General features: G+C 46.0%; 1 protein-coding gene across 1 annotated transcript in view; it reads left to right on the top strand.

Annotated features, from left to right (window-relative positions):
* Positions 1 to 12497, top strand: part of AJUBA (ajuba LIM protein) — a 154261-nt gene that overhangs the window by 70407 nt on the left and 71357 nt on the right. Inside the window, exon 5 of the mRNA XM_069633840.1 lies at positions 249 to 379. Coding sequence (XP_069489941.1) covers positions 249 to 379 — 131 coding nt within the window. The remainder of the gene's footprint in view (positions 1 to 248; positions 380 to 12497) is intronic.

The raw sequence follows: 12497 nt of genomic DNA on the forward strand, positions 1-12497 counted from the left end.
TGATTCTGTAGCATGAAGGATATTCCAAGAATACCCACATCAAAGTAGGCTGTAATTCGCTGCAATCTACCATTTTCATGGATTTAGGTGGTTGGTAATGATGGGAAGTCATTAAAAAAACCAGTGACAGGATGTGGTCCAAGGTGGGATTCTCTATGGTGCTGCTGTAGGTCAGGCTGTGAAGTTGTGCTTGTTGAGTTGCAAACCCATGGCAGTTCTTGGTCTCACTCTCTGCTTCCTTTTTTTAGATTCTGCCAGCTCTGGGAAAGGCCTTCCACCCTGGCTGCTTCCGTTGTGTTGTCTGTAACAAGAGTCTGGATGGCGTCCCGTTCACTGTAGACTTCAACAACAAGGTGTACTGTGTGACCGACTACCACAAGTGAGGACCCCTCCCTACTTATTCCTCTCACTCCCATCGCACATCACTCACCCTTCACCACAAAGTGCAACAATTTGTACTGGAAGCCAAGTACCACATGTGAGGACCACCGCAACCTAGCTCAACCCATCCTACCTTTGCTCAACCCCATCGTGGCTCACATCATACTCCATCATACGCTGCAACCAAGTAGACTGTGTGTCACAGTGCCACAAGTAGGGACTCCAGCAACTCACCTGACTACAAAGAGTGGTACTGTGTAAGGATGCCTACATGTGAGGAACCCTGGCTCTCACCTCAGCAGCTTACTTTGACTGCACTTCATCTCATCCCAAGCACACCTCATTTCATCCTGCGAAAGACTACCAGGTTCACTTTGTGGCCAATTACCATAAGTGACCATAAAAACTCACCGTACTGCATCACACTCCCACCCCAGGGTACACCAAGGGATGATCCACACACTTCACCACCTCATCCCCCTCCTATTACCCAAAATACCTCACCTTATCCCCTGCCTTGTAACTAACTGCCACATGGGAGAGGTCTCTTTTTCGGACTTTACTTTACCTGACCAGCCCCCTGTCAATCAACCCACCTTCAACTCAGAATAAGCACCATATACTATGTGACCAACTACCAAATTGAGACTTCCATATCATGCTGTCCTCACGCTGCACCTCACCTTATATATCACTCTCACTTACTCCATCACCAAATCATCTCACTAGTCCACTTTTAGTTGCAGACCGTCAATTCCTCATCACTAGTAATACACACTGTACATTGCCTCACATTGCTAACGCAAACTGCTTACCAGTTGTCTTAATGAACACTACCTTCACATGCATCACTATTGTGCCTCGCCCACACCATGATAACTCTGCTTTACCTTGTACAATAGTTCTATGTTCAGAAGTGTAGAACTGCATAACGTGTGTTTTAATTAGCACTGTCGGCTTTTAGTGCTCGTGTAGACCTGCTGCATCCAGCTCCTGGTCTCCCTGGTAACCCAGGTCTCTATCATCTTAGGTGAACCTCACCCCCTCTGTAAATATACATGCTTGCTCTTACATTATTACAGCAGCAGCATTCAGAACGTAAGCCTCACTTTGCTTATTAAAACAGGAAACAACAGAGGCTTGCCCCATCCACCAATACCAGTAGTGTGTGCCTAATACAACTAACGCCCAAACGTTGAAACACCACCTCAACTTGCTGAGTGTGCGAACTTACCCGCGGACTCCCCTTTGGGCCCTTCACCGCGCCATAGCTTACTGACTATCTCATATTCTTGAAGATAATATGTTTAGGCTACCGCCATAATGTGCCTGCCATATTATGAATGCAGACCGCTCACTTCATGTGATATTATGTCGTTATGATAATGCTCCTGGATTCCTGGTTATATATGTTCTCTATCACTGCAACTCCAGACCATTGATCCATATGACAATTTGAAACTAGCCTATTCTGTGGAAAGTGAAATTAGCCTACTCTGTTAAAAGTGAAATTAGCCTACTCTGTGAAAAGTGAAACTAGCCTATTTTGTGAAAAGTGACATTATCCTATTCTGTGAAAGTGAAACTAGCCTATTCTGTGGAAAGTGAAATTAGCCCACTCTGTTAAAAGTGAAATTAGCCTACTCTGTGAAAAGTGAAACTAGCCTATTTTGTGGAAAGTGAAACTAGCCTTCTCTGTGAAAAGTGAAACTAGCCTATTCTGTGGAAAGTGAAATTAGCCTACTCTGTGAAAAGTGAAATTAGCCTACTCTGTGAAAGTGAAATTAGCCTATCTCGCAATAACTGGAAATAGCCCTCTCTGTGACTATCCAAGTAACGTACCTCATGATAACTTGACCTAGTCAACTCCATGAACATGAGTAAAACCCAGAGGAACCAGCTAATCCAACTCCTACTCGGTCTCCTCGCTATCATGGCCTTTGCTTCGCTCGCAATATGCCCACCTAAGGACAGAAATATGAGACTTAAATCAAGACTGCCCCATCTTTATGAACCTAAAATAAACAGTACACATATCCTTCCCATACATATTGCCTCCCAAGCCCTTGAACTCTTATCTAGGCGAGCACAGCAAAACAAGCATAATAACCTGACTACTGCACATATCGCCACTACTCTGAAAACTCCCACGAGGATTAAGATACCCACAACTAAACACCCCCTCACCACCAAACCTAAAAGTACTCTATCCCTAGCTGGATCGCTTATCAATGTCAGATCACTGGTGGCTCACGCCATTGAAATTGCTGACACCCTAACTAATGAGAACTTGGACCTGTTTGCCATAACTGAGACCTGGCTTCACGAGGCAGCAGGACCTGCTCTTATGGTAGCCGTACCAGATAGCTACCAGATACTCAGAGGCGGCGGCCTAGCCATAATATCTAAAACTAATTTACCTATTAGACTTGCCACCTCTCCATCTTACCAATCATGTGAGATACTTACAGCTAAACTTCCTTTATCTAATAACCGCACGTTAACTATCCATCTGGTATACAGACCTCCGGAACCACTGGGAACTTTCGATGAAGACCTAACTTGCCCCCTAGCCAACAACACTAAAGACCATGCACAAATCCTGTTGTTGGGGGACTTTAATCTTGGCTTTAATGACACTGATAATAAACATGCCCAATCAGTAGCAGCTCTACTGAAGGATCATGGGCTCATACAAAAAGCCCTTATCCCCACCTATATAAAAGGAAGGACTCTTACTTGGGTGGCCGACCTGAACTGTAATATCGCCATTTCTAACATTGCCCCGCAATCCTGGGCTGACCATCATCTAATTACCTTCTCTGCCACACTAGACCTCCTTAGCCCGAAAACTATTGTTATGGCACCTCCATTCCCTACTAGAAGCAAAAAGGATATCACAGTGGAAAAATTACTCCCACATCTCCTTCCTTCCATTAACAACCTTGCCAGCAAGACAGACCCTAACCTACTAGTGGAGGTCTTCAACAATGCTATGACTAAGGCACTGGACATAATTGCACCTGTCAAACCTCATAAAGGTAGACAGAAATCTCATCTTAATGCCTGGTTCACGCCCCAACTCAAAGAATTAAGATCCCAAAAAAGAAATCTCCAATCCACTTGGCATCACTCTCTCACTGATGAGAATAAAGTCAAGCTAACTAACCATTCCGAACTTTACAAAAAAGAAATAATTAGCCCAAACAAGAATACATTTAACAATAGAATTTTAAAGGTGAAGTCTGACACCAAGGAACTATTCACTATCCTTTGGGAAATGGAATCACTGATACCTCCGGCTGACACCATCCCTAAAGATAAGACTTGGTGTACCGACATACAAAATGCTCTGTCGAACAAAATTGCATCCCTCCAACTCAGAATAGCTAATAAGAAGGACTCACTGCTCCCATCCGAGCAGCAACCCCCCCGCCCCCACGTCACACTGGACAGTGCTACCCTACCCCTTCAGCTTTAAGAAAATGTCTATCCCCGAGACGGAGAAAATCATACTCTCTCTAAAACCCTCAAACTGCAAAGGAGACAACTGCACGGCCCAAATTATAAAGGATGCAGCTAGAGATCTAGCCCCTTTTATCTCTAAGCTTATCAATGCCTCCTTCAAGACTAACTCAGTGCCCAACAACCTCAAAGAATCTTGGGTCCTCCCACTGCCCCAAAAACAACATTACACCCCTCCATCCCGACAAACTATAGACCCATCACCACAGCCCCCTTCTTACTTAAAATTATCGATAGAGTAGCTTACCTTCAAATTCAGGACTACCTGGAAGTTAATCACCCATTAGGATCACAGCAATCTGGCTTCCGCCCTCTTCATGGCACGGAAACAGCTTTAATAGACCTTAAGACCCAAATTGACGAGCTGAAGGACAATGGGAAAACAGCTATGCTACTCCTCCTTGACCTATCTGCAGCCTTCAACCTGGTGGATCACGCAGTCTTATGGAACCACCTCAGGTCGGCTGCCCATTTCTCAAGTGATGCCATAACCTGGGTTCAGTCCTTTCTAGCCAACCGTACAATGAGTCTTCTCACCATCAGCTTCTGCTGATCCCATATAAACCTCCTGCGGCGTACCTCAGGGATCATGTGTCTCACCTACCATGTACAACATTTTTACTAAGCCCTTGTTTGACAAGTTGGATAGATTGGGTGTCACCTACACTAACTACACAGATGACACTAAGATCCTCATTCCCCTTTCGGGCAACTTTCTCGAGGACACGGCCTTAGTAAATAAGATATACCTCCTCATTCAGGCATGGATGGCATCCCACGGCCTCTGCTTGAACGACGACAAAACGGAGTTACTGATCCTAGGTTCAGAGGCGAACCTCAAAAAACAGAACCCTAGCTATGCCTCCTTCAGCATTGACAATAGCGTTATCAAGGTGATGCCCGTAGTTACAACTCTAGGCTACCACCTTGACTCCACACTTACCCTTAAGAAACAAGTTAACTCACTAGCATCCACGACAGCCTACACCTGCAAACTTATCCGAGCCTGCAGACCATTTCTCTCCGAAACTAGTTGCATTACCTTGGCCAATGCACTCATAATATCCAGATTGGATTATTGCAATGCCCTGTACTCTGGAGCTAATAAATACATCATTGACAAAATGCAAAGACTGCAAAATAATGCCCTAAGAGCAGCCCTGAATATTCCCAACAGAGAGCGCATTTCCAAATTTAGAAGAGATGTCTACTGGTTAAAAATAAACGACAGGATCCTCCTTAAAACACTCTCACTCACGTCTAAATGTCTGAGCAATATCTCTCAGAAAGAATTTATAAGAAACTCACTCACGCCCTATGAGATCTGCCAATGCCTACACTCTACAGATCCCCAGATTTAAACGAACCACAGCTGGTGGCTCCAGTTTCCTGGTCAAAGCAGCGGAACAACCTTACTTCAAATTTAGACAGAACGTTCTTACCTGGATATGAAAAAATGATTCCTAACTGCGCCCCCGTCCTGCACCTGTTACCTGATACCTGTTAGGACTTACCTTTCTCAATGTATTTGTTTCCCAATGCACTTCTCGACTGTAACATGTAATACCTAATATGTGACCCCCCAGTTTCATTGTAAACTGAAGTGGCAGTAACTCTATATTTCCTGTATGTATGTACCCTATCTATTCTGTAACTAAGCTTTATGTCTACTTGTCCTGTTGTGCCCAGCTACCTAAGGGTTCGGTGCGCATTACCAAATAAATAAACAAACAAACACTAGTACATTACTCACTTCCAAAAATATACAAGTACAATCCTCACTTCGGTAGCACATGCAGTACATGGTTCACGTCCAGGAACATATTTTGTATGTTCCTCACTTCCGGTAGTCCACTTAGCACATTCCTCCCCTCTTCAAACACATCGATAACATCCCTTACCAACAATACCGTGTTTGTTGTTTCTATAAAGGAACTGTTGGAAACGCTTCGTTTTGAGTACCTTATTATCGGCACTGCGAGTCATCCTGGACTCTTGCTGGCTTGCTCGCATTTCCTGGTGGAGGAGGGGCCTTGTGAATCATCACGTGACACCGTCAGCCTTGAAAAACCCGCCCCAGTCGCCCGAGCGGCGTGTTTGTTGTTTCTATAAAGGAACTGTTGGAAACGCTTCGTTTTGAGTACCTTGTCATCGGCACTTTGAGTTATAACAGCTAAATGGGCCAAAGATACAGTGGCGACCACCACATGTCGGTTTTGTAATATTGAGAACGAATCCCTAGAGCATATTTTTACCAAATGTGAAATGTTAAGGCACCTAAGAATGAAGCACTTTAAAATCCTATTTGTATCTGAGCCCAGAGGACTTATGGAAGTGTATATTCCACATATATTCAAAATCAGTGGGGTATGCGTCGATAAATTTCCTGATTTAGATAAAACTTGGTAGAGATGATGTGGATGACAAAAAAAAATATTTAATAGTGTTAAAATGATTGATGAGATGTAAATGGTGTACAGTTCTATAGAGATTTGTGTCTGGTTATTTGGAATTTTTATCTAAAAGTGATGTTTTAAATATTACTGTGATAATTGTCAAATTTTGTTATAATGTAAAAATGTAATTAATGAGTTTTTGAAAGGTTGAGCTTCTCAACCATATCAAATAAAAATAAAAAAAGAATAATACCAACAATACTGAAATTGTCCTAAAAAAATAAAAACCTTTGGCGAGTGCTACCTTTAGGGATTATCTGTAATTAGACCCCTGGTAAAAATAGACAGGACTCCCACAGTGGTCCCAGACTCTGCACCCAACCTGTGCCTCTTATTCAGTATTGGCTAAGGGGTTGAACAGCCCTGAGAACATTGATTTGGAGGGGCCCGTAAGCATCCTAGTGCCGCTATGAAATGGTAGGAGGTCAAAATCCGAATCGAGGGACATTGCAGTCTCAATATTGGATTGAACTAGGGCAGGTTGTAAAAAGAATGTTTTATTTTTGGGGGGATTTGGTTTTTTTTTCAAGATGAGGAATGTAGCTTTTTAACGGATAGTGCATTATTCCAGTGTTTTGTTCTGCCTAAGGTACCTTTGTAATTTTACAGAATGTCACACACACTACAAGTAGAACAACCGTCTGTCCATCAAAGGTGAGGAATTAAACGGCACAACCGGTAGTCAATTTCAATCTAAGATATTCCAGTACTGATGAGACAAGTGTAAAATAACCCTACTAGCTTTGTGGTTCCCCCTGACCGTTTGGCGAAGGGGGGCACAGAATCAGAGTACTCAGTCAAGCAACATCAGGATTCAGAACCTGAAGAATACTCTCAGGATAAAGATTTCAGCTCTGTGATTCCAAAACTGGGGGTCTTCCCAAAATGGCAAAGTCAAAAACAGCAACAAAAAAAGGCTCTGCTCCCTATCTCTCAAAACACAAAGAGACAGTTGGCCTCATTACGACCCTGGCGTTAACCATGGCGCTATTAGCGCCATGGTTGACGCCGGTAAATTACCAACTCCGCCATGGTGAATGGCGGAATTACCGCCCCATTCCAAGGTTGGCGGGGCGGTAATTCCCCATTCACCATGGCCCCTTCCCCATTGCCATTTTTGGCCCATAGGGCTCAATGGGAATGGGAAAGGCGCTAATTACGGCGCCGTAATTAGCTCCTAGGTCCCTCGTAATCAGGCGTTAAGGGTTTAACGGCGCCGACACCTTTTACGGCGCCGTTAACCCCTTAACGCCTGGGTTGTCATGAGGCCCAGATTCTCAAAAATGATAGCAAATAATTTTAATTTAATTTGCGCTCATTGACTAAATGCACAGGTCATCTTATTCTCAAAAGTGAACTGAGCATTTTAGGAGGTGCTGGACAATAGCGCAAAGATGCACTGTCCAGCTCCTAAAACCAAAAAGGTGATGGGTGGAAGGTTTCAAATTAATCTGAATTTGTTCCTCTGCACAGGACCTTGTTTCGGCCTGGTTTCATCTCCTAACAGCGAGCCAGGGACCCGCGTCTTGGCATACCCTCTTTCACATCACATATGGGGACAAACTAAAACCAAAAAAGTGATGGGTGGAAGATTTCAAATTAATTTGAACCACTGGCATTGCTCTGGGCAACCTTCCACACCACTGTTTTTTAGCCCGTCTGCGCCATTACAAAAGGGGTCTAGCCATATGCAAATCAGTCAGGTACTGCCACCAATGGAAACAGCCCTGCCCGAACTGCTAGGCCAGGTCCCCTCTGCACAGAAACACAAGCAACCACAGACTTTATTAGGCCTTGTTGGGTCTCCACAGTGAGGTACATATTGGTTCCCTATGGCGCAGCGAGCAAGGGACCCACGTCTGGACATACCCTCTCTCTCAGCTACTCCTCATTGATGAGGCCCAACAAGGCCGAAACGTGTTTGGAAATGCTTGTGGTCTCTTGCAGAAGGGATGTGACCTAACAGTTCGGGCTGGATTTCCCCTTTTGGGGTGGGACGAAGCCTGATTTGCGTATAGTCTTTTCCCTTCTGTAATGGCTTGGAAGGCGCAGAACGATAGTGTGGAGGGTTGCCCAGAGCAATGCCAGAGGTTAGGATTCATTCTAAACCTTCCAGCCATCACCTCTTTGTTTTTATAAATGCGCTCCTAACACAAATATATGATAGGCTCCCAGCCACCACATGGTTACTTGGAATACTTTTTTACTGAGATGGGTCATTAAAGGGGTCTCGTCTCACTGACATGCCAGAGGGAAAAAAAGTATTTACATCCCTGTTTAGAAGATGGAAATGGAAGTGTGACAGCTGCAGTTTAATCCGCGTCTGTCACAATTCAACTACAAATCATGATAGAGACAAACATGAACCCATCATAATTTGCGCCTCCCCCTGTACCTATTTTAAAAGGGGCAGCTGGGTGGGCCCCCTTTCAGGGCATTTAAAGCGCATCCCGAGGAAGAAACAAGGAGAAAAGGCAACCATGGTTAGAGCTCCTGCGGCCACCAGCATTCATGAAGCAAATTATCCTGTGAATAGAGTCTGGAGACCGATCCTGGCTGATCTGTGATGAGCGGAACACTGGGGGAATCATCTGTGGCGATACCGAGCCAATAGGCAGTCTCCTGGACCTGGTATCTGTCCCTGATGCACTGTGCACAAAAAGCGCAAATGGGACCTCCAAGATGGCCGGTGGACTCCGAGTCAAGACGTAGGAGGAGCAGTACACTACTCTGACGGCAGAAGCAACAAGCTCCTACCAGCACTCCAGACCTGACGAAGGGCTGGGGGTCTCACCCACAGAGCGAGAAGCTTAGGCGTGGGGGCCGGCTGGGAAAGTTAAAGGGGCCATGGCCAAACACACTGGGAGCGGCGGGCCAGGCTCCAGCGTCCTGGAGACGACGTCGAGCCAGCATGGGAAGCACTCCCCTGCCATTTGAGGATTTAGCTTGGCTGGCGCCCAGTGAAATAGAGCGACAGGGAGGCACTGGAGCCCTGATTGCGGGGAGCAGACCTCCTCCCACAGACACACAGTGAGTGCTGGAGACGCACCCTACCCTTTCCATCTCAATCCTCTCCTAACGCGGTGAAGGAACAATTTGAACCGGCAGGGGACATTTAATCATGGCTGCCCCGTGCAGCAGTGAAAACAGCTGACTCGAGGCCCTGACGTGACCTGGCCTGATTAGTTTGCCCCTTCTACTTCCTCCCAGAAGTGCCAGAGCCAGCAGGCGGTCACCAGCCCCTCAAAGGGCCACCTGAAAGGGTCTTGCCCACCCTGTCTGGGCCTGGGTGGGCTCTGTGGGTCCCCAAACCACATAGGACCAGTCACTATGTGGTTCTTCAACGTCTATATGGCTGCCTTGGCACGTGTGATTGCCACTTTCACCTCTAACTTTCAGTGTAATGCGGATGACACGCAACTATCTTTCAGGCTTCCCTCAGCCGCAGCCGCCTCCTTCTCGCTCATATCTGACTGTCCGCTATTCAGTCATGGTGTGCTGCAAACAACCTCTGCGTCAATGCCAGTAAGACTGAGATCGTTCACATTGGGACCCCTGCTCCCGCTTTCCCACTTCCACTCTGGCCGGCCTCCCTTGGCCCTGCGCTTGCACCCACCTGTTAAATTTATTATATGTACTTACTCTGCCTGTGCAGACTAGTATCGTCTCAGAATTTCAAGGACCCTGAGCAACTGTTGTGTTACCCCATGTTTCCCACCCTCCTTGAGCGCTTTGAAACACTTACCGGTGTATAGGCGCTATATAAATAAACAATACCATACCATACTGCTTCCTTGTCATCGCACACAGGAACCAAAACTCCCATATTCCACCTGGGAGCAGCTGAGAAGAACTGAACCATATTCAAAAGACAGATTGATACCTGAAACTACTGAGGAGGTGCGACTCCCATACCAACAGGACAGGCAACCCACAAGAGCAGAAACCTCACCACCAAAGAAGAAAAAGAAGCCTCCAGACCCACAGCATGACAGAAAAGCAGCATGGAAAATATTAGAGGATGTCAGGCTCTCCTGTCTGTCTGGAGCTCCTCTGCAACCTGGGGCCCGCTGCTGCCTCCTCGCAACAATGACCCTCGGTCATCGTCATCTGCTGACCCTGACCCTCTTCTTCACTCACTTTCCTCTGCTGACCTTTTTCCCTGGCTTTCGTTTGATGCACAGATCTGCCCGCCACGACCTATTTTCTCGATGCTCCATCACTCCTTAACGGCCTGCTTCGAAATAAGACCATCTTCCTGTTGCAGCATAAGACTTTTTGTTTGTCATCTGCCTTCCTCGTTCTGCTGTTAGGCCCCTTGGTGAGTTGTGTCATGTCTGTGCAGTTCTCTCTTCTATCCATTTACTCCCTTATCTCCCATCCTTATGGCACTTTCCATCTCTTGCATCTATTCTAACTGCTATACTAGCAACTATCCTCCTTCTCTCACAAAGTCTGGAAGAAGGAAAATGTCTGCTGTCTTCTAATCCTGGTCTACCTATCGCTGACACCTAGGTCAGTGCTACTTCCAGACAGATTGTCACTGATATCCCCTTTTCTATCCCCCTCTCCTGACCTCTAGACTCCACACCTGATCTCTACTCTCTTTCCTTCCTCTTCCTCAACCATTAAAGGTGGCCCTAGATGGGAAGTACTCTTGGTTAAGTGGGTCCCATAGAGGTAGGGCCTCAGCTTCTGTAGGGCCCACAAAACAGAGAAACAGTATGACGTCCTTTCATCGCCTGCATTTTCATCCCATGGCATTTTAACGTGCACATTACAACAAATATGCTCATCAAATTTTTTAAGGGGGTGTGGGAAAGGGCAGATAAGGGTTTGGGCGGGTAGGCAATAGCCAAAAATAAGTGTGGGAGGGAGGTTTGGGTGGGGGGGACTTGCCCTCTCCCCCCACAAAAAACAAGGAGCATTTTCATTGGAATGTATATGTTAAAATGACAGGGGAGGAAATTGCAGGTGACGAAATGACATGGAACCAGAGAAACAATATCTCTCTACTGTGGACCTCCTGAGCTCTCTGTCCTTAAGCTAGCGATTTATGAATCCAAAAGGGTGTTCCTTACCTTTCTCATCTACTTGTGATAGTACAGTACCTATCCCAGTGTCCGAGGCATCTGTCTGCACAATAAAAGTCTTTGGTAATCAGGGGCCCTGAGAACAGGGGCCTGGCACAAGGAGTGTTTTAAGCCACTGAATGCCTTCACACAATCCTCAGACCAAGAGACCTTCTTGGGTTTCTTTGAAGTTGTGAGAGCAGTCAGAGGGGCAGCTATGGTGCCATAGTCTGCCATACAGTTTCTATAGTACCCTGTGAGGCCTAAACAGGCTCTAACCTGGTGTGTCTACTAGGGGTAGCCCAGTCTTGTACTACTTCTACTTTACTGGGTAGAGGCTGTATCCTCCCTCCACCTACTTCATGCCCAAGGTAGACCACTGAACCTTGAGCATTCTGGCACTTACTGGCCTGTATAGTCAAGTGGGCCTTCTGAAGAGCCTGTAACACATTTATAAGGTGTTTTGCATGATCCTCCCTGGTGGCACTGAAAACTGCTACATCATCCAGATATGCAAGACAGAATTCATCCAAGCCATTAATGACATGATTCACAAGCCTCTGAAAAGTGGCAGTTGCATTTTCCAACCCAAAGGGCATTACTCTGAACTGGTAAAGGCCTTCTGGAGTTGAGAATGCTGCCTTCTCCATGGCATGTTCTGCTAGGGCTATTTGCCAATAACGTGCAGTGAGGTCAAATGTGCTGAGGTACTTGGAGGCACCCCAAGTATCCACCAGCTCATCAGTTCTAGGTAAAGGATGTGCATCAGCCTTGGTGACAGCATTCAGGGCCCTGTAATGCACACAGAACCTCAACTCAGAGGAGCCTGCTTCTGAAACCAAAAATACAGTACTGGACCAAGGACTGCTGGAGGGTTCAATCACCCCAAGAACTAACATCGTGTTCACCTCTGTCTTGATGTAAAATCTCACCTTATCTGACATCCTGCATCCCCTACTTTTGTTAGGTACACTGTCTTGGTACACTCTTTGCTTCTGCCTTCTCTCTTCCTCTTTCCTGCTGTTCTCCTGTCTGATATTGCACTGGTTTCCCTGGCTACCTT

The sequence above is a fragment of the Ambystoma mexicanum genome, chromosome 13 (assembly GCF_040938575.1).
Source record: "Ambystoma mexicanum isolate Mex_15411 chromosome 13, UKY_AmexF1_1, whole genome shotgun sequence".
NCBI classification, from domain to species: domain Eukaryota; kingdom Metazoa; phylum Chordata; class Amphibia; order Caudata; family Ambystomatidae; genus Ambystoma; species Ambystoma mexicanum.